We start from the raw sequence: 23213 nt of genomic DNA on the forward strand, positions 1-23213 counted from the left end.
TCTACAGGATCTGGTAAATCACTGGAGCTCTTTTTTTTTTTTTTAGGATGATTCTGTTTATTTGCTTGATAAGGCTGACAAATGACATCCCTATCTTACTCTTTAGTTAAATTCTGTGAGCAAAACTAACTTACTGGCAAACCTGATTTTCCACTGTGTGCAAAAGAATTCCTGAACCGAAAAAATCCAGGTGCCAAACTGACCCACCTGTATCTCTGAATGGCTGCTGTGTGTCAGCCAATACAGCTATTCTGATCTCATTTTCACAAAGAGTTTTGGCTTTTATCACAAGAGCAATTACAAATAACATCTTGCCTGTATTATAACAGTGCGAGCACACTGTGGAAGAGCATTGTTTTTGCACATTAATCATTTATAATAGAGTGGCTGAGATATAATCACAGCATTGTTGTCCATATTTTTGTTTGTTGCTTAAGAATATTATTCCGGCTGATAGTGAACCAAAATAAAACACAGCTCCATCAAAAAAGAGGGCTGAACTGCCCCACCTTGGAGCAGCCAATAATGTATGTACAGCAACTATTATCGGCAGAAAGTATACAGTATATATCCCAAATGCGTACAATGACTAACCACGACACTATTTTTGATACACAAGTTGCATATAACCAACAGAAAAAGCTTCTTTAGTGCCAGCAAACACAGCCCCATTTAATCAGAATTACAATACTTACTGCATTTATTACAATTTTGTAATGCCACTCATTCATATTTTAACTCATTAGATTATTGTCAAAATAATGTTGTGATAATGACTCAATGACACTGTTATGCTATTAAGTCATTCCATTATTGGCTTCACGACATTGGAAAGGGCCAATTTATTGATGATGGCAGGTATTATGATATTGGCCATTATTTAATTATTTGTTGTCAGATACCTGAATCTCAGGGGGACAATAGTGACAGACACTTCTTGACAGACTAGAAAGTCCATGCTTATCACTGCATGGAGTGGCAAAGCAGACTCTGCACACAGCACTTCATAGCTCCACAGTATTTCCAGAGTATTCATTAGTTTAATAGAAAGAACTAGTTTCATCAGGAGGATTATGAGCCCAAATTGTGCATGGGCCATCTAATTTTCAAAGCAATCATGTATACCAGAGGCCAAATTGTAATAATAAACAACATATGTTGATGGGAGCATGTAATCTAATGAAAAGAACAAACTAATTGGCTGTATATGACACTTATTGAATAAACCTGTGTGTATTTCATAATCTCCACCAGGAAATGCATTAAAAGTTGCAATATTCATTCAATAATATCATTGATATTGGATTTCATGTGGTCGTTATTGTTTGCATCACTCTTCTTTACAAAAAAAAAAAAGAGAGAGAGAGAGAGAGAGAGAGAGAGAGAGAGAGAGAGAGAGAGAGAGAGAGAGAGAGAGAGAGAGAGAGAGAGAGAGAGAGAGAGAGAGAAATGGATCCCTCTCAGTTTCACCTGGATTCGGAATCATCTTCTACTATACTTGGACACATTGTAAAGAATGGCAGAAACGAATGAGTATTATTATATTCATTATTGAGAATGAGTTTGTCTTAAAGAGCACATTATCTACTCTGAATTTGATCATTTCTATTTATTGCGTCCTGAGCAGTCTTCTCTGAATAGACGGTCCAGAGAACGAGGCTTCTCTGTCTCTGTCCATGGTGCTGAAATGTCATGTCTGCCGGTAGGGGGCGTGTGGTACCTACAGATAGCATCCCGTGCGCCGTAACTCTAATCCTCCGGGATTTCAGCCTAAAAATAAATAAATAAAAGCAGCAATAGGTGCAGTACGGAGTAGGGACGAAGTGGTTTTCGATTCAGTCTGCATTGACACAGTGACAACAGTCTATAATCACTTTGGAGAGCAAACACGACATTCACAGAGGAGAAACGATGTAAGGGAAATAAAGACATATTTTCCGGGATGATATAAAGAATTTAAAGAGTCCCAGGTGATGTTTGAGGTGTTATTATGTCTGTCAGGTTAACCAAGCAGGACTGAAACTGGTGTTTAACAACTCCTCCTCCAACATTTTCAGCCGGGAGGACGCGCAGGTTTTTAAACCTGCATGGCGCACGGCACGCGTTTTCGGAGTGTGTCTCTGTTTCCTCTTTTTTTTTTTTTTTTTTTTTTTTTGTATGCATGTGCGTGCCTGGCTGTGTCCGATCCAAATAGATTCGCCTCACGTCACCTTCCCCACCCACCCACCATCACCATCACCGCCACCTCCAACCCACCACCCTGCGCCCATAAAACATTCATTAGCGCGCAGCGCAGCGCAGCGCTGCAAGAAATGTCCGACTAAATAAGTCATCAAGATTCACTCGCAAACATCCCCCATCAGTTTTTAAAGAAAAAAAATGTTTGGCTACACAACCATGCCTGCATGAAACATATTCTAATGAAAACAGCTCTTTGTTGAAATCATAGTTTCCTAAATAATATGATATATTTCTTGCAGTGGGACAGAGTCATAAAACATTCAGATCTCTCTCTCTCTCTCTCTCTCTCTCTCTCTCTCTCTCTCTCTCTCTCTCTCTCTTTTCACCAAACGCACCTCTCTGCCCCGCCCTCCCTTCTTCCCACCTCACCGTGCTAAACGCACACTGACGCGCACCAGTGCGGCCGACATCCACGCTCTTGCGCCACTCACTTTTTTTTTTCTTCTTATTCCTCCTCCGGGTACTTGGGGAAATATACAGCAACGGGGCAAAGTGATCGGACTGGATGCGTGTTGGAAAAGATGGATCCGGCGCTGGGTTTTCGTCTGTGATTCTCCACTTCTCTGTTCACACTTTGCGCTCTCCTCCAGGGCGTTTTTTTCTTTTCTTTTTCTTTTCTTTCTTCTCATTCCCTCCCCTACCGCGACCTAATATTTTGGGGAGGTTTCGACTGGTGTCGAGTTCTTCCCGACCTCAAATTTGGATGTTTATTGTTGACTGTTTTTTTGTGAACACCTCGTCCAAATGACTGAGCCAGGGTGCAGCCGGAGACGTGGCTCCCCACTCGGGAAGACCTACGGCTAAAGTTTGAGGGGCTCCGTCCGTTCCTTCTCCCCACCTTTGCGCTGGATTTGCAATAAATTGCACCAAGCAGCGGATATCCTTATCTAATCTCCGCACACGGATAGTAAGGGGGGGCGGGATTCACTCCACTTGGATTTATACAGCTGCTGGATTTCACCCCCATCTAAATCATGACGAGCGTTATACTTGATGGTGAGTACGCATTAGACAGCAGGATGCCTTTGTAAAGTTTCCACATAACGCAGACAGGAAGATCCCGCTGGGTTTACTGCGCACTGACTAAAATCCACACCGGTGCATTGTCACCCTCTGTGGAGAACAGACACGGGCAGAGATAAATCAGGTATCCTAATTGGAGTTTACTCCTCTGACACCTCTGCAGCTCTCTTGTGCGAGTGCATGATTGAGAAAATGACCAAAAAAGGCGCGGGCAATCTGCACAGTAACAGGGTACAATTCCTTTTTTTTTTTTTTTTTTTTTTTTTTTTTTTGACTGGAGAAGCTCAGATATTACATTTGCACATTGCGTCTGTAAACGACCTTGACTCAGGGGCTCCTAATTGAGTCATAATTCAAGGGAGATTTTCGGTGTGTGGATCTCTTCGTCCTTTTCTTGTGTGCGTGATATATAAAAGAAAGAGAGAGAGAGTGAGAGAGGCCGTGTACTGTTTGTGGCGTTCAATATGCTCTGCATGATATCGCAACTTAACCCGGGCATCCGCTCCAGCCCCGTCTGGACTCTGTGGGCTGAGCCTTTGATGAAGTCTGCAGATGGTCCGTTTTGGCGGCTCAATAATGCCGCTCCGCTCTCCAGCTCCTTGGCTTATAATTGGGTGTTTTCGTGGCATCGTCCCACTCAGGGTGCCGCCAAAGTGACAGGAAACTGGGCTCTTTTTTTCCCCCCTCTTCCACATTGGACTTGGAGCTCTTCTAATGAGGGCAGAGACGCTCTGATTCCCGCCAGAAACCGCGAAGAATTCAATTTCTTTGGCACGAGCGCGCACTGGGAGCTTGTGCGTGCGCAAGGATGGATGGATGGAAATGGATGGAAGGAAGGAAGGAAGGAAGGAAGGAAGGTGTGAAGCACCTGGCATTTGAGTGCGTGCCCCCCCCACCCTGCACAGGATCATACCCCTGGCCTGTTTATTGTTAATGGATTGTACTTAACGCAGAAAGAGCGCGCAGACGCGGTGGCGTGCCCTGATTGACAAAAGCATGCATACATGTAACAAGCAGTTTGTTTGACCCAGAGCGTGTGGAAAACCCCCATTTCCACCCAGCCCCACCCGTGCACACACTGTCTCTGCACACACGTGCTTATGCAACACACAGAACACACTCTGGCTTCTCTCACGTTGTTCATTACTTGGCTGAAACTGCAGGATTAGGGGAAGAAAAGCCGCAGATTATTGTGGGTCTACAGAATAACTTTGCATTTCACAACTCGGAGAGGAGGGGGGGGGGGGGAGAAATCAAAGAGCACATCTGCTTGTGCATTCTCTTTGATATGTCACAGGGTGATGCAAATTCAAGAGCACACCCCCCTTTCACACAGAATGGCTTTTGGTCCCACAAACCCAAAAGGTGGGTTTTCATCATCCAGCCTGCTGGTCTGATTTAGCACCAGGTTCCTCCCCTGACATGCACCTATATCTGATTAATTTTTTTTCACCGATTTTAAAATTTGGATCCATCTGCCAGTTTTCTGGTTTGGATGAGAACATATGACCTGTCGTGTGTTGTGTTTAAAGTGCTGGTGTGAGGAGCGACTTTAATTCACACTCTTTTTCACCCAGTCAGCATATGATCAAATGCCTCTGTGGGAAAGCTGTTGCTCGGGGCTGCCGTTGCTCCCTGTCTACTGCCAGGCAAAGCCAATAAAGCCCAAATGAATGGATAAAGCCATTATGGTGGAACTGAAAGCTTTCTCTTCGGGACTTCTAAACCACTCCATAAAGAGGGCTTTTTTTTTCCAATTAGTTAACTTTTCCTTTTTGGAAGTGACTTGCCAAAAAATCCTGTCCCATTTTTCAAAAATAGGCCACAAGATGCAGCATCTGAGGTGGCGAGATAATTGTTTGGATCGCATTAAGCCATAAAGAAGAGAGGAAGGAAGAGGGAGACAGAGAGAGAGTGAAAAAAGATGGGATCGCTGGAAAAGCATAACAACAATGGCTGATTTGCATAGCCGCATTAGGAAAGGATCAAACACCATGCCATAAACTGACAATGAGACAAGGCGTCTTGTGCTTCCTGAAAGGGAATGTGAAATTGATCCATCTTTGTGTTGGTATGGATGTTTATACAAGCACAGGGGGAGGGCTCGGAGAGAAAATGTGTGTGTGGGTGTAGCTTGCTCTGTGAGTTTATGGGGAGGTCTGAGGAAGGGAGGAAGAAGAGACAGTATAGAAAGGCCTTTTCATCTTGAAGCGTATTTAATCTTGTACCTTGTGGCTTCTTCGTCAAAAGGAAGGAAAATTAGCCAAAGATGTTTAGATTTTTGTGGTGCAGTTAAGTTTCTTCATCTTTGGTCAACAGTAAGGAAGGTACACTTAGTACCCTTCCCCATGGATATTTAAAGAGGAGCATTTTGACATTCCTGCAGCACAAAGTAGCAAACCACAATATATGTGTAGTCTCGAAGGCTGTTGATCATTATCACAGAGCCATTGATTTCTCTGCCAGGTGAGGAGATTTCTGGCTTTCAGTTCCAGTATTTTACCCTGAATTTCAAGGCTTATTTATCCGCCTTCTCCAAGTCTTTAATGTTTGAGCATGGCTCCTTGAGCAAAGACATTTAAACTATTAAGACGAATAAGCCTCATTACCTGAGCCAAAGCCCTGCATTCCCCCAGCCCCCCCCTCAAAAAAAAAAAAAAAAAAAAGAAGACAAGGCATGCCAATGTTGTTGCAGTTCCTGCTCCTTGCCAATAGAGGACAATACAGGTCACAGATTGGCTTTTGCACCTCTGTGGTGAAGTTTTGGGGGTCAGCCCACAGATGAGAGCAACAAGTGGTCTCTCCACAACTAAAAAGTGAATCCAATTATCCAGTAATCTATTTCTGTTGTCCTTGCAGCTGCGTTGGGCTCCATGCAGACATAAAGAGATGAAAAGTTTTCCTTGTTTATTTCCGTATATGTCTTTCTTATCTCAGGGTGACAGACATCTGGTTGGAGTTAAAGGGTTTCATTTTACTAAATGTATTCCTCAAGTGTTTAAGCATGTTTCTCAGTGGTGCTGTATATTTCCCTAAAATGTCATTTAAAGTGAGTCTGATTGGTGTGTATAAGTGTAATAAGTTTTTCAATGAAAAATTCTGCAATTTACTATTTTATTAACGTTTCCATTCAACCATTTATTAAATACTGATGTATTATAAATAGCCACATTTGCATAATGAAGGTGAACCACAACTTAGTCAAACGAGGCATTGATGTAGCTATAGGAGCAGTTTAATCCATGCACAGTGGAATTATGGCTGCTTGACTACAGCAAACTAAGCAGCGAATCATGGTCACTGGCCTAGGCCTTCATAAACATTCAAAGAAAACTCAGGCCAGCTTGGCCTTAACTCTGTATTATCTGATACTAACAATTTCATGCAATACAGCTTACTCCAGAAATCACATGTGAATTAGGATCACTTCACTGGCCTCTTTCTATTTTTTCTTCTAATAAACCACACTATCATACTTTATTAATCCACTTGGGATAATTCCCTTTTCCCTGCATTTGTCAATCAAGTTTGTAAGATTTGGTGGGCAGCCATATTAAGGTGCTCCAGAAAGCTGCTGGGGTTCAAGGGTCATGCTCAGGCACCCAAAATGGTGAACTGTCTACTGTGGGATTCAATACGGGTAACGGGAGTGAGATTGTAGCCCATGTGAACTAGGAACAATCTTGAAATTAGAAGGAGCTAAGCATTTAATGCATGTGTGTGCATCTTGTTTTTACTGCAACTATTTTACAGAATATACTCATATGCTTGACTGATGCTGATTAGTGCTACTTGTTGACAGTGAACAATCAGTCATCCATGAGCATCTTTTGGTGGGACAAAAAAAAAAATCTAGCTATGTGTTGTGAAACCCTGCAAAAATTGGCCTATTGCCAGAGAGACAATCTGGGCATTAACTTGTAATAACTAAGAATTTCAATAAGTGCTTACTAACACAAACGATTCCAGACAAAACTTAGTTGGTGTTAGAAAAGTAGTACTAACCAGAATCAACTAGTCACCAGGTTAGCCTCAGCTGAGTGAGCTTGGAAGGTTTTTCGTCTGTATTGTTTTTTTGTTTTTTTTTTAATTGAGATTAATCATATTCATCGTCTTGCCACATCTCACTGACAGAGAAGTGAAAGGAATTCCAGTCCAGTATCATCTGTTATTCCAGATTGGTACTTTCAAAATGATATAAGGTCAAACTCACTCAAACAATGACCTAACGGTGCAGGCTAGCTTTTAGGTCACTGAATTAATCCTGTGGGTGTGTGGGTGTGTGTATTTATCACTGTAGGGAACAACATCTGTTTACACACTCACATTATGAAACGTAAGAGCGTCAAATCCACATAGACTGAAGGTTTTTTTTAAGGTTAGACATCAACGGTTGAGTTTACTGTAAATCCACAGGAAGTGACTATTAATCAATGCAAAGTCCAGCACAGGCATGCAGATAAGGTGCATGTAGATTCCGATTATCAGTCACAGCAAACTAACATGGAACAAAAATGTGCAATATGCTTTGTGATCCCTTGTGGTCTGATTGAACCTCCTATCGATTCTGAGGGATAAGGATGTCAGTACTTGCGCTGCAGATCTTGGTGGTATTAACGCCTTAGTTACAGTGACAGACTGCGGTGGCCTATCTGAGAGCAGATCTGCCATGCTCACTGCATCCTGATGAGTGCGCTCCTTCAGGGGACTCTTTTAATTGGCCGCGCCCTTCACTGCATTTGTTTATCCAGTGCATGCACAAACACACAGATTTCCCACTGATACACACACACACAGGCTTGCTGGCCTCAGATATCCTTGGAACCATCCGCTCTAGGTTATCCCAGTCTCCCAGCCCTTCACTGCTAATCAGCACGACAGAGAAACTAAGTGGATAAACGAGTCAAATTCTATTTGTTTATACAGAGGAAGCTAAGGGGCGAAAACATAGAGAAAGCAGTCAAAATGAAATACACCATTCCCCCAGATTACCAGTCCTTAATCCTCTCTGTGGGTTATTATTGTTCTGACAGAATATTTGGCAAGACAAAAACATACTGCAGTTTCTAACCCTCCCTCGCGCCCTACACTCCTTCAATAAAATAAAAAAAGAAAGAAAAAAGTGAAGACCAAAAAACTGAAAATAAGTGCGGGCTCTTGTCTTGAGTAGGGCGTGGGATGAAGAGGGATGACCAGATGAATTAGTGTTATGCAACTTTGGGGTGGGGAGGCGGGTGGAGTCTTTATGAGAGGATTTATTTGTCTTTTTTCCGAAAATCCACAGTGACAGTGTATCATAATCCCTTAAAGGTGCCTACGCAGAACAGAGCAGATCAAACCCTTCAATGTGCCCAACCCAACCCGTAGAGAAGAACACGAAAAAAAAATGCACAAGTGTAATTTGCATACAATATGCAAGCTGGGCTGACACCAGAGTCGTGATATGGGCTCACCGACTGGGCTGTGGAGAGCACGAAAGCCCCCCTCTTCTCAGGGAGGAGGGAGGGAGGGAGGGAGCACGCATCTGTTGATTCCTTCATCACGGAAACAGCACAATATGGCTGCAGCTCCTGATGCGCACAAACAGATCTGGCTGTTTTCTTGCCCGTCTCCATTCCTCGGCGCTGCGTCTTCTTTCACCCCGAGTTCTGTCCTGCTTCTGTGAAACTTCCAATTCCTCACCTTTCACTTTGTGTATCCATGAAAGTTGCATGCTCGCTCTAATCCTGCTGCAGATGTGACAGTGTGTGCCGAGCCGCCTTGAACGTCACCAACGCTGATTATACCACAATGGGGAGGCTGACTGATGGCCTAGTAAATTGTTAATTAGACAGAGCAGAAGCTGCTCCTAAATTAGACGCCTGAATGGAGCCGTTGTCAGCCTTATAAGTCAACCCTGCTCCCCCTTCTTGTCTCGTGGGCCGCGGTGCCGTTCAGATGAAGTGACTAGCTAATACAAGATGTGAGAAGCGTAACATGGAGGGTTCGCTTAACTAGATCAACACAGCAATGCAATCGGAAAGCCAAATAGATCTTCTGTGTCAGGTTTGTGTACATAAGTGCTACCTAAAGGCAGACAGGATTTCATATTCCTCTAAAACACTGAAAAAACTCCAAATGAAAACATTTCTGACCTGTTGTTGTAATCAAACAAGGTGTTTTACAAAGATATGCTTTTTTCCTCTTTCTCATCATCAATAACTTCCAAGGGCACGTGTCAACAATTCAGATGACTGACAGGTTGAATGTATTCATATATACCACATTGTGTCTGTCTTCATCATTGGCATTATTTAACCAGCTACAGCATACTAACAGCATTAATGAAATAAGTCATGAGCGATACCACTGATCTCCTTTCCAACCCGATACAAGGTATAACTGTTATTAGAGATACCCAATTATAAGTCTGGCTCAGTCAGATATTGTCCATTTAGCCAAATCCTCAAATTCAATGTAGAACCTTCAATTTTCTTGCCTTTGCTTCATGGAAAGATACATATTTGCCGGTATTTTTAGTTGTGTTGATCTCATTAGTGTTAGTGACGCATAATGAACTCCCTACCAGTGCTTCTGATCATCCTGAGTGAGTCTGCCTGTTGTTGTGATTAGTTTGCAGGCTCGACAGATGGGACTCGGTGTTTTGATGCAGCGTCTTACTGAATTCCTGGCACCTCGCTGTGGAGGCGCTTAAGCCAAAACGGGGAGGGGGGGGGGGGGGGGGGGGGGGGGGGGGGGGGTCACCTTTCTTGAGCTATACTGAATGCATTGTTGGACTCAGTTCTACTTGTTATTTATCTTCATTCAAAACGAATGTCTTCAGGGGGTTTTATGTGAAGGACAAATACTGAATGCTGAATATGTTATCCAGCTCTCAAAAGGCGTTTATACAGTATGAGATGAAAGAAAAAAGCACCTTGAGTTGACGACTATCCATAAATTAGATAGGCATGTAAGTTAGTGGTTAGATAGATAGATAGATAGATAGATAGATAGATAGATAGATAGATAGATAGATAGATAGATCAGACTTCATTACTGTACAAAGATAGATAGGTGTGACAGAACAAATACATTGGCAAATGTTAATCATATCCCTCCAGGATAAATTCAGCCAAAGTTCCAATCAAATGTTCCTTTGACAATTTCATAGTGTGTATTTTCTAACAAACTGAAATTTGCCTTTTTGTTTACTTTATCCATTACTGCATAAATATATCTATCCATCTTCATTAGTTGCTCTGCTGAAGGAAAGGTTGTGGAATATAAAGGTCAGAGTACACTGGAAATTTGACCGGCTTGAGAGACATGCAGCTTAAATTGGTGCAACCCTGCTCTGATTGTGGACATGTTTCAGGATTCTTTAGTGCTTCCTTTTGTAATTGGTCAGTAGCGTGATTTCTGAAGCACCTGCACTCGTTTTCCCCACAGTCGATCATTTATAGCAACAACAAATGCTCTGAAAGGCAGGATTTAGAGTGAATCTCTAACAAGATTCTGTACATGTGCACCTAATCAGACTGTTCTCTGGTGGCTTTAATGAAGTCATAACTTTAATTTCCCTTCTTACAATATCTATAGACATTAAAAGGTCTTTCAGATTTTATTGAAAAATCGAATTTCTCCCTTAGGTTTTTTTTTTTTTTTTCCTTTCTGTCTGAGATCTTTGCAAACCTTTTCATCAAGCATAAGTCATCCGCTGCCTTTTATTCTTAAGGCCAAGGACAGGCTGTTGGATCTCGGCATGATGACATTACGTGTTTCACCAGCAGAGTGTCAAAGCCTTAAAGCTTGAAATAAGACCGGATCCACTTGTCCTGTAATCTCTCAAACGCAGATCTGATCATTTGTTCTTCATGTGGACTTTGATCCTTATGAGTGTTTACATTCAACTTTTGTTCACTGAATTCAGCAAATAAATACAAAGAAATATAATTCATGGGTGTTTTTTGTTGAAATCTTTGCGACACATTTAAAATAGCACACTGAGGCAGACAGTGGGATGGATGCACATATGGATAGACAGTGTTTGAAATTGAGAGAGGGAAATTTCCCTCTCAGCTGCATTTTCAATGCATTCACAACAATAAAATGTCTCCCTATGATCTCGCTGTAGTCCGCAGCTGAAATACGTACGGGGGAGCCCTTCAAAAGAAATAGGTCGCCACTCCTCAGCTCCAGGGAAATTGAGCTGTTACAGATGCGAGAGCTCATTCGTGAGGTGCAAAACTTATATAATATATACCTGTTTTGGTGGCTTCACAGGAGAACTCTTCATTTTTTAGGCGGCTGATAACTTCCTTTCATACACAAATCAGTGTCCTCAGTGGCAGGTTTTGGAGTAAAAGGATTTGTTGAAGAAGGGAAGGGGTGCATAATCCTAGCCACCGCGATAGGAGGGAAAGGAAGAGTTTCTAAACATACTCGTAAGCATAAAAGTGGAATCAATGAAGATCCCACTCGTCTGGTACAATAAGAGCACCCTATAACCTTTGCTTTGAGAGAACACTACTGTTTATCTGCATGTAATTGGACGGGGCTGCTCCGGTGAAGCAAAACAGTCTGGAGGTAAGGCGGCTCCACGCCTGCTCAAATGTAAGGTCTGTGTTTAGGGATGTCCATGTGAATCAGGTTTTGCTCTCAGTCATCTGGGGTGCCCGAGGCAGGTTTTTCTTATTAAAATGCAAATCTGGAAAGTACTGTACTCTCCTTTTGTCCCTGGGGAAGGTGCGCTGAATGCATATCTCTTCATACTCTTCACACCGGAGATTTTCAGTGTGTGGGAGGACGAGCCCCTCACACCTCTCGCCCACCTGCTTTCTCTTTACCAAGTAGTAATTATTGTTAACGACTGTTTTGATCAGGGCTGAACAATTTCTCATTGTCACAAAATCAGCAAGCACACAAAGACCGACTGAACTGCAGCGAATTGTTTCCATACACTGTGTGTTCACGCTCTGCAAATCCAAAATGACAGATATTCAGAGATGAAAAGAAGTGAATTATTTGCGGTTAATTAATTCAAAAAGTGGAATCAATTGAAAACCATAATTATTTCATACCTAGTTGCCACAGGGAAGAAATCAGAAGCACATTTGTGTGAAAATCAAGGAAAACAAACTGTATTGTTTCTGGACTCTGGCTTCCACTGCTGGTGGGAACAACAGATGGACATATGATCGAAGGAAACTTTAACAGCTCATACCTCATTTATAGTTGAGATAAAGTGTTTGTAAAAACAAATTTGAAAGAGCAAAGACATTAACATTTTGTATACTGTAAGTGTTTCGATTTCTCACAGATCACACTGTTATTGCAAAACTCAACACTGACGAACATGCAGATGATGCTGTGGTATTACTGTGTAGCTCTGGTTCATATCTCTAATTAAAAGCATCAAATCAGCACTGGAAGGTTTTAATGTCCATGCATTCATCTTCTATATCTCATAATCCTGTCGCTGGACCCAATCCCAGCTTACTATGTGCGAGGGTAGGATACACCCTGGACCGGTCTTCAGTCCATCACAGGCAAACACACTCACATTCACACAGAGGGGCAATTCACTGTCACCATATCACATCACATGCATGTTTTTAGATTGTGGAAGGAAACCAGAGTGGCTGCAGGAAATCCATGCACACGTGGGGAGAACATGTAAACTCCATAAAAAAATGCCCTGACCAGAATTTGAACCCAGATCTTGTCACTGTGAGGCGAGAGCGCCAACTTCTGCACCATCATGCAGCCCAGAAGAGGCTCATGGAAGATTTATTTGTCTGCCACTTTCTTCACTGTTCACAACGAAGTTAATTATTTTAATTTCTCTCCATTATACTTCAGATTAATTCAATCTTAATAGCTTGTATATAATCATTTAACCTCCATTTATTTGGTCTTTAAAAAAAACTGTTATGTTCTGAAAATATTTTAATCAAGCCTCATGTTTCTTATTCTCTCTGGCTTCCCCACCCCACACTTGGACACCCACTGCTTTGTGCTTCTTCCTCTCTCTCTCTCTTTCCTCACCCTTGGTTTTTGCGGTTTCTCCCTTTAATTCTCACACCGCCTGGTTCACACGCATGTCGCTCATCTTTCCGACTTCACCCTCAGGTGTAAATGCTGATTATCTAGTGTAGATATCAGGCCACGGCAAATTAAATGTGACCGGAGCCGGCCTGCCAGGACGTCCATTATAATGATATCTGTAATCTGCCGGGCTTGGGGGCAAGTGGCGCTGAGGGACAGGAAGATGGAGGGATGATGATATGACGGCGACGGGGGGCAGGGGGGATTCAGCATGAATGCAGGAACCCAGTGGACATGGATTTTAACAGCTGATGAGCTTCACATTCACCATATGTTAGCCACGGCTTTAAGTCCAGTGCCATCTAACACTGTAACTGCATCTCTAAGCTGAGGTCATGAACTCACGTACACTTTGTTGGGGTCAACTTTCCCTTCAAGTCTGATCTGTCTCCTCACAGCTTGTGCAAATCATTCCTTCATGGCGCGTTTTTGCTTCTGAGAATGTCTTTTTACATTTTAGTGGAGGTAATTTGTGTTATAAAGTGTCTGTTTTCAGGATGTGTGACGATCTTTGTCTGTTCGACCATATGGCAGCAATCAGCATTCATTATAACTACGAGCTTTTTTGTCCCGATTCCAACCAGTTACCGACAGTAAAAAAAACCTGTCACTTTCTGCTCCACAGATGATTGGTTTCACGAGGAAGATCTTTGCTCGTTGCTGCGGGTTTTTCAATGTCACCTTAATGTAATCAGTTAGTGTGAGAAACAGAGAGGTACATATTTTACACTCTAGCATAAAGGTTTGGAAAGACTACAGCAGTTCTATATGAAGGAGCCTCAATGAAACAGTGAGAACATGTCAGTGCATTGATCAGACGTATTGAAATACTTTAAAATAAGATTATCTGACAAAACGTGTCTTATTATTATCATTTATTGTGAGTCAAGATCAAGAGAAACTGAACCAATTTTAAATTTTACCATCATTAAAGGCAGAATATGCCAACATATTAAAACTTTAAAATGAAATCATAAAATGTTGTCAAAACTTCATCAAATTGGTAATGATATTATTTTTTGACATTGTACATCTAATTGAAATACACATTAAGATTAATGGGAGAAAAAAACGATACAAAATTTGAAACATTGTTTTCCGACCAATACTAACCTTCAATGTCTCCCCTTGCTTGTGATAGAGTAGTTCTGGTCTATTTTATCCATTGAATTTGCCAGTTAAGTACTATCTGGTTTATAATTTATGTGCCTCTTACTAGCTGCTCACGGTGAAACAAATCTAAAATGCTCAGATTTTTTTTTTTAAATTTTTTTATGTAGGCTACATAATAAAACACTTAGAATATTGGCAAAAACAAAACTGTGAAGTAGGCTTCCCTATAAAAGTGAATTTTACCACTCTGCTAAACATGATTATATTCCCCCATTCATTCACTCAATCATTTACAAAATTGCACATCATTGGGAAAATACTGAGGTTTACTAACTGATAAAAAGCAGTTTTTGCTCTTCAGCATTTCTTTTGATTCATTTTAAACTATTTTGGATGCATATGTCAAATTGCTATAATTAACTGAAAAAGCATTCAGATCCTGACAAAACAGCATTTTCAAACAATTCTAAATGCATAACCGCACACGAGACGCCTGTGTTTTGAGAAAAAAATAGATAAATAAACTGGTAAAATCCCTTTGACATTCAGGATCGGAGAGCGCAAAGAGAGAATTGATCTGATGAGCATGAAGCTCGTTCTGGGGAAATGTCACTGTTGAGGGCACGTCAGCTTGGCTCGCTTTCCACACCCTCTAATCTAAAACGGTGCTTGTTTTCACATGCCTGTATGTGTTCCCTGCAAAGCCTATCATCACAGCAATTATACCAGAGAGAGAGAGAGAGAGAGAGAGAGAGAGAGAGAGAGAGAGCGACGAGCGCTGCCAACACTCACACCTCCCCGAGCTGTAAAGAAATTATGCTGAGGGATCTTGTTGATGTCTGTGTGAGCAAAAAATGAAATGTGTGAGCGGTTCTGATGGTCCCACTGGGCCGCTTTGGGTCCTCAAGCAGGAAATGCTCGTGGGATTAGAACTGTGCCATCGCTGGAGGGAGTCTGGCAGGGTAATGTCTTCCAGTGAGATGATCTTTATGTAATAAATCTTTAATGTTTGACTGTAATTACACATTTTGCATGGATCATCAAAAGTAGAGATCCCCCTTCGCTCCCCTCTCATAGAGTTTTGACAGATCAGGTCTCCCCTCCCATAGACACAGTCGTCATGCATTCTTAAACTGCATGTCGAGAACTCGGAGGAGGTTAATTTTACCAGCTCAATCTGATAATTAACTGAACAACAGGTGTGATTGGTGTTTTGTCTTTGGGAGTTTTTGTGGTGGGTTTTCACTAAATCTTTCAGTGTTTTTTTTTTTTTGCTCACGGATAATTGACAGTTTATGTTCTCCTCTCCCGCACCCCCTCATCCATCGCTCCCAGGGAATGCATTAGCATATTGAGTTTCGTGCTCGACTGTGAAGAGATTCCCACCATCCCCTTTAAAAAGGAAAAAAAAAAAAAAAAAGCATTGCTTGAAAAGGCGGCACATCACACCACAGAGAAACAGGAGATGGGAGGTGGGGGGGAAGCTTTCTCTTCTGCTACTTCTTCGCTCTTGGTGTGTACACTCTTCAGAAAGACCGAGCTCAATGGCTTCATGCACGCATCAGCTACTGCCTTGAACCCCACCACAAAACCCCCACCCTCCCTCCCTCCCTCCTCACCGCTCGCTGACTCACTCAAGGTTTAGTAGAGAAGCCACATTTTCAGGTGAGTGGCACAACCTGACCTCACGCAGTTTACCCTGGAGAAACAACCAAACCCTCCCACCCCCACCCCCTGGAATCTCTATGTAATCCGTGGATCCTGGGAAAAAGAGACACAGATTTCAAAGTGCTGGAATGCTTTTCATCCAAAAAGCCAATGCCAGACTTAATCTGTAATGCCCATCGCATCATAAAACACATCTGCTATCCGGCTAATCCATTATTTGCACTCTCATGCAGCGCTTATTTCTTTAAGAAACATTGATTTCCAGGGTTTTCACTCATAAATAAATTAGCAGCAGAATGAGGGCAAAGAGCTGTAGTTTTAATACAGAAGTAATTGTCCTTGCAAACTTCATCTGAACTACCCAAGCTTCCATATTCAAAACTCACTATAAAACATTAACGAAATTCAATAAAAAATATATTGAAGCAACATTTTGCTTTGGAATTCTGGTATAAAACCTCTTCAAGGCAGAATGAACTAAAGTATCTGTCAACATGTGGATTTGTGAGCTGACTTCATCTGTCTGAATTATCTCAATATTTCATAGCACATATACAGCAAATACAACCGTCTAAATTTTCGACTTATGCTTTATGTATAGTGTGAGCCCAGTGAATCTGGACTTATCTGATGCTCTGTTTACACAAAATCAATCTCAGAAATGTTTCTTGTTTTGGACAACGATCATCATATAGAAGGAAAATACAGAAACACTGAAATCAAGATCTTTTTTAACTATGAATGCTTGTCTGCAGAGAACAGTATGCTCTCCTCCTCCATCGTACAGGCCCACTCATTGTCTTCCATGTGGAATAAATGTAAATATTGTTGGAGAAGTGCTGTTAAATCCAACAAAGTAGGCTGCACAGGCAGTCCTCCAGGATGATAGTGGTTGATTCGTGCAGCAGGTTCTAATTTGAATTGAAATAACCTAAAACAACCAAAATACTGATCAAATTTCACATCTAGGATTAAAATTCTTATATTTTTACACATCTCTGAAAGAAACATACAGGGAAGACTTCTGAATTTTTAAAACAGATTTCAAATAATAATGATATTCAAAAAAGAATGGACATGAACTGACAGCTTTCCTGTGACCATATAGCACCTGTGTGCATTTTTCAACTTTTAAAAGAAAAAGTGTTTTTCCAATGGAGACCAGTGCGTTTAGTATGAGAAAGTTTACTTCTATGGCTTTTCATTTCTACACGCGAATATAATTTTGACCTCCTCAGAGCAGATTAGTCACTAAAACAATATAGCAGCAAATCATTTCCTAAATGTTGTGTGAGTCATTTTTGAAGGAGGAAAATAAATGAATAAAAGCGTACTTCATTTCCACTCACTTTCCCATTTTTGAAAATTGAAATTTAGTGATGGCAGTATTTACAGATAAAAGCCTGAAGTACTGAATACCCAGGATAAAAAAAAAAAAAAATCCATTCATTTTAATACTAAATACTAAAAGTCCTTCAGATGATCATTTTCAAGCTCAACTGGATGGAATAGAAGCTACCAAGAGGTTAAGAAACACATACAATGTACATTATTTATTACTGCAAACTATAAATCACATCTACAAACATAAGGATGTGTATAAATAGTCAGTATACAAGTGTAAATCTTAGTCAGGTTAGTCAGAAAGCATTCATTATCACTCCCCCAGTAGTTACTGTAATGTATTTATGTAATGAATGGGAAGTGTGACCTGTAGTTATCGGCACCATGTTGGTTTTTAGTGGTCAGACTCAGCGTCCATGAAACACAGGAAATTGGGGATTCAGTTCAGGTTACTCAAAGAGCCGAAGACGTCTGACTTAAAAGAAACATATTTTCCAAGAAAAGGCATCCCTGTTTCCTGAGTATGTGACGATAACCCAGAGACCTCTCCTTTAGTCATTTTTCCTTCAAAATGTTGTTCTTTTGAAGACAAGATAATCTTTATTTTTTTGACATTGTGCTCTTAGTCTTTGTCCTGGAAAAAGTTCAGATCCTGATTTCAGTGGGATTTCCTCCCCTGCGCTGGTAATCTGTGTGTGAGTCAGTTTGAAGTCATCTGTTTTTTTTTTTTGTTTTTTTTCTTTTTAATATATCCTCCTAATTCCTGTTCTTTTATCGCTGATTAGGGAGCTTTGTGGGAGGAGGATAAGAAAACTTTGATGGGTTGAGGGTTCTCATCTCTTTCCTCTTCGTAGAACAGATTGTTAGGTGTCGTCACATGCAGGCAACCTTTCATGTGTGCCCTCGGTGAGGACGCTCCGCCGCTAGACAGCTTTATGCTGCGAGATTAAGAGGTGATGCGTAAATAGGTCGAGACATACTGTGTATGTTGGGAAATCCTCCGGGGGTCATGCGCAGTATTGCAGGATTTCCCGTCAATGGCTTTTCCATCCAGGCCCGGTGCTGCTTTAATAGAAACCTGTCATTTGAAAAGCTACAGCATCATGCATTAGAAACTATAAACAGCCATTAGCTTCTTCCAGCGTGAGAGCACTGCACCTCACCGCCGTCCGGCACGGCATTACTCAGCAAATGGAGACTGGAGACTGGAAACTTTACTGCAGATGAGCAGAAGAGCGGAGACAGTTTACTGACAGGGGTTTTGTTGGGATCTTTTTCCTCCGTGCTTACTCATTTACTGAGTCTTACAGGGCCGGGGAAGCTTTTATTGAGAAAACACTGTCAACCCAAGCAGAAATAACCTTGATGCGCTTCTGTTGAGTTATTTTAGACATCTTTCACTCTTGAAAGACTGAAAGACACAGCCTTTTATTAGCTTTTTGTTTCTTTTTTTCTGCAGTTTTGCTGGCTTTCTGTCTTTCGCATCATCCCAGGGATCTGTTTACTTTCTAATGACAAGAAGATGGCTCCCTTGTCTCTCCTGATAATAGGCCCGGCTGATGTTTCATCTGCTCCTGTGGAAACTTTTTTTTTTCCACATTATGCAACCGACACTGAAACGGCGTGTCTAGAAGGATTTCTCTTTCAATACAGCAGCACTCTCATTATGTCTTCCTCATAACAGCGCGGTGAGCTAGCGCGGTGAGCTAGCGCTGCTTGCGCGCGATACCTTCTTTATTGCTGAATGGGTTTCACCCAGCCCGCCCTCTGTTTTCTCCATGCAGAAAAAACCCTGCGCTCCCACCTCCTCTGCGAGATTGAGTCGGAGGTGTGCATATCAGTGACTGTATTACAGTATCGACTCCTCATCTACTTAATGGGGGAGAATCAACTCCGTTTACAACTAATTAAAGCCATTAGAGGGGGCACACGCTAATGCGTTTTCGAACAGATAACAGAAACACGGGTGGCGGCGGCGGCAGAGGGCCTCATTTTACTGTCAGGTCAAGATGAGAGTAATTAACTGCTTATTAAAGTCGCGGCATGATGCGATTGAGACAAGTCAAGATGGGGAGTCGGGTTAGCAGCAGTGATACGGGTGTCATGAAAACTGTGTAGAATTGCTTTTTGCAGTTTAATATCGTTCCTCGAGGATCGATAGAAAAGGATGCAGAAGGGAGAGTCTTCAAAGAATCAAGGAAAAAAAAATTTGCAGTGACAGTTGTTAGATAAGAGTCTGTAAATGCAACTTCAGCAGATTGTCTGTTTGTATGAATCTGCAATGACACTGATTTTGCTTCAATTCCAGCAGTAATGAAAAACTATTTTGAAACTGTTCCAGGTGGAAACACAACAGTAATACATCAATGTTCTAACAAGGATGTGATTGAGAGTTTCTGTACTGATAGATACATAAAGTATTCAACAAATATTCATCTTTTTAGGCAAAACCCTGCAGTCTCATGTTAAAAAGCCTGTGCATCCTGCAGTGGCCAAATTCTAATCAGTAAGGTTTGCTGAAAATAAGATGCAAATGATAAGAAATAAGTCTAAAAATGTACAGAGGGATGGCATTGTTTAAACTGAGACTGTTGTTGCTTTAATGTTGACTCGTGCTATCAATATACGTTTAACATACTGTGGTAGTTTCCAATATTTAGTGAAATTTGCATTTTTTTTTCCTGAAACTGTAAAACTATGATGAGTTCAGGAAGACCTTTTTTCCACTACATAAAAATTTCAGCATGTTTACTTTGAGGCCTTGTTTACCAGACAATTGAAAATGCAACTTGCTGAAAACAGTTTGACTCCGTCCGAACAGAGAAAAACATAACTTTTCTGAAACGCTGCTACTGCACATGCACGCCACAGACACAGTAAGCAGATTTTCTGGATCTGTCCGGGTAGCTAGACAGTAACAACAGTAGCGTCTTCCAGAGCCACAGCTAAAAGCACTAAAAAAGCTAAAATTGCTGTAACTGTAAATTTAGAGAAACTTCGTATTTTATAAATAATGTCCCTGTCAACTCTGCCTCTTTTATTGATCAAGGTTGCCAAGCCTTCAAAGGGAGGTTGTGGACACATTTGAGTTTGGTGAAGGTCTTGGAGAGATTTTGAATAGATCTAGAAGAGAATATGAGGTTATTAGGAAAATCAACTGAGTGCTGTAGATTTATTACTGAGTTGTTGACAACTTTTTACAAGCCCAGCAAAGTCAGCCAAGGAGCAAAGCCAAGGTTTTCTCGCTGGACCTGCAAGTAGCTGTTATGACTGAAATGACAGACTTTAGCTGCATTGGAGGAGTGACAGAAAATCAGTGCCAGACTGGAATTTGTCAATGAACACACACTGTGAATCTTTGTTCACTTACAAGATGCGGTTTGATTGTTTTGGAGATAAAGTGTTTCTCCTCCTGCCTCCCATGCAGGTCAGATGACTTAAATCTCCCTCTCTTAACAGTGATAACAGCTGCCTGAACGTCCTGTGGAGAAGTTTTAGGGACGTTGGCGACCCCTTACATCACGCAGCCCGCTCTTTGGCTAAACGTGTCGTGGCAGCCTTTTCTGGGTGCTCACAGATTCTGATCTTCAGAAAGGAATAAGTCAATTAAAAATCATGTGGAGATCCTTTAAAATCTCTGACGAGAATGAAATCCATTCACGTTTTCCTTTGAAGGCTTTGGAGGGACTCACTTTTAAGGGATTATTCTGTTTTTCGATATCAAAATTATGTAAGTCGGATTTGAAAGAAGTTTTTTTTTTTTTAAATAAACAGATACAGATACACAGTTTTCTTTGAGGATACTCACAATGGAATGTAACTGCATGTTTTGCACTATATAATGACAAAGCTGTTTCAAATAGTGGATAACAGGGAGGGCATCTGTACTTGTACACCATTGGTGGCATTTTTTAGAATAATTCATATTTGAGATTCATTAAAAGTTTCATAAAATTCACTTGTCAGTGTTGATCCTGATTGCTCCCACTCTAAATGTCCATTATCAGCTATTCTAACAGTTGTATGCAGGTAAAGTGCACTAAAGTCTAATGGCTGTTGCTCTTATTGTACAGCCAAAGGCCTGTGATCAGAAATTCTGATATCCCACATAGCCAATATACGTGTATTCCCATCATACTAATTGAGATGGAGGTTTCTCCACGCCTTCAAAAACCCAGCCAAGCAGATGCAGTCGATGTCTCTCTGTGGGCTAGGACGCGGGAATAAGCAGAAATTACAAAGATAAATATGCCGTGTCCAGATGTCGATTAAAAAGACAAAACAAAGCCTGGTTTCTGCCACAAGGCGCGAGATGAAAGCAGAGGGCTTCAAGAGTTCCTCCACCTAAGGTAAGCCTGTGCTAAGCTGAGTCTGCACTTACCTCTTATCCACCGTGCTGAATACAGGAAGAGAGGAAAGGGAAGAGAAAATAAGGGCTCGGCATTCTGTTGCCAGATTGACTCCATCTTCAAAGAGATATTAACATAGCACCCGTTTCCCTTTTATCTTCCATTAATTTCAAAGATGCCAGCCCAAATTAAAATGCGGTGCGACTGAAATAAACCTAAAAGATTAGAGACACAAAGGAAGGAGAGAAGGAAGGAAAAGAAAAAAAAATACAGCTCAGGTCTGAATCACCGATCTGTGTGCAAGACATCTCTCTCATTAGCTGCGCCGAGGCGGGTCACACTGTCCTGCTGTTGTGTTCTTGGATTGCTAACATTTTGTAGCACGAAGCCAAATTATATCACACAGTGTTCCCATAATGTAAATATAGAATAGTAAGAGACTGATCCTCACTGAGTAAATGGATAGTTGTTGCACACAAAGCACACTCACCGGATGCTCTGTTTCAAACATCAGCAGGATGTTACACTCTTTCAGGCTTTAAAGTACACTACGACTTAGTGCCAGTTTATTATGTAATAGTACATTGGTGTGGACGAGGATTAACCAGAATAAACTAGTAGGGAAATAGTCCAGTCCATCTTTATCATGGAAATGATCATGAGCTTTGATTTCACATCACATCTCAAATTCACTGAACTGGATCATAAATTCTGACCCAACGTTTGGTCACACTGCCTAAAATCATTAACTCAGTAGCTTTAAATAGAGCATTTGGGTTCATTGAGTAACTTAGACAAGTGTCACATTGAGTAATGTTGGGTTTAATTATGGTAGAAGATGATTTCTTTTTTCAGTTCATTCAGAGAAATAATATATTAACGTTCAGTGAAGCTATTAACACTCTCATAATACAACACTTCAATATTTACAAAGCTATTTTTTAATTCAGTGTATTCCGAGGTGACAGTGCAATTTCACTGGTACGCAAAATGGGCTCCACAAACACTCCAAGTAACTGCTTTAATGACTGTTTTTTTCCATGTTGGCAAAGAGAACTCCAGACTTTGCATCTGTTCTCGACTCAGTTTGTTTAAAAAGATGAGCTTCTGATGAGGCAATGCTTCCTTCCAAATGTGCTGTGGAAATTAGAAAGGAGTTAAGGGACTCGGACTGAATACCAAACAGAGGTTTTAAGCAAAGTTTGTTCGAGTCAGTGCAGGGCTGGTGTAGACTGCTGGGATCAGCAGGGGGAAAGGACACACAGCAAAACACACATCTGGAAATCTGACTGCAAGACAAAATCCCCGTCCTTCCTGTCACTGCACAGGCATGTATATTTCATTAGTGCTGCCATTCTTTGAAAGTTTCTTTCCCCGGCGTGTTTG

General features: G+C 41.3%; 1 protein-coding gene across 1 annotated transcript in view; it reads left to right on the plus strand.

The window, feature by feature from the left end:
* Window positions 1–2888: 2888 nt before the first annotated feature.
* The window catches only part of rtn4r (reticulon 4 receptor), a 54130-nt gene continuing 33805 nt past the window's right edge, over window positions 2889–23213 (plus strand). Inside the window, exon 1 of the mRNA XM_030104094.1 lies at window positions 2889–3237. Coding sequence (XP_029959954.1) covers window positions 3216–3237 — 22 coding nt within the window. The 5' untranslated portion in view covers window positions 2889–3215. The remainder of the gene's footprint in view (window positions 3238–23213) is intronic.

Source organism: Salarias fasciatus, chromosome 12 (assembly GCF_902148845.1).
Source record: "Salarias fasciatus chromosome 12, fSalaFa1.1, whole genome shotgun sequence".
Taxonomy (NCBI): Eukaryota; Metazoa; Chordata; class Actinopteri; order Blenniiformes; family Blenniidae; genus Salarias; species Salarias fasciatus.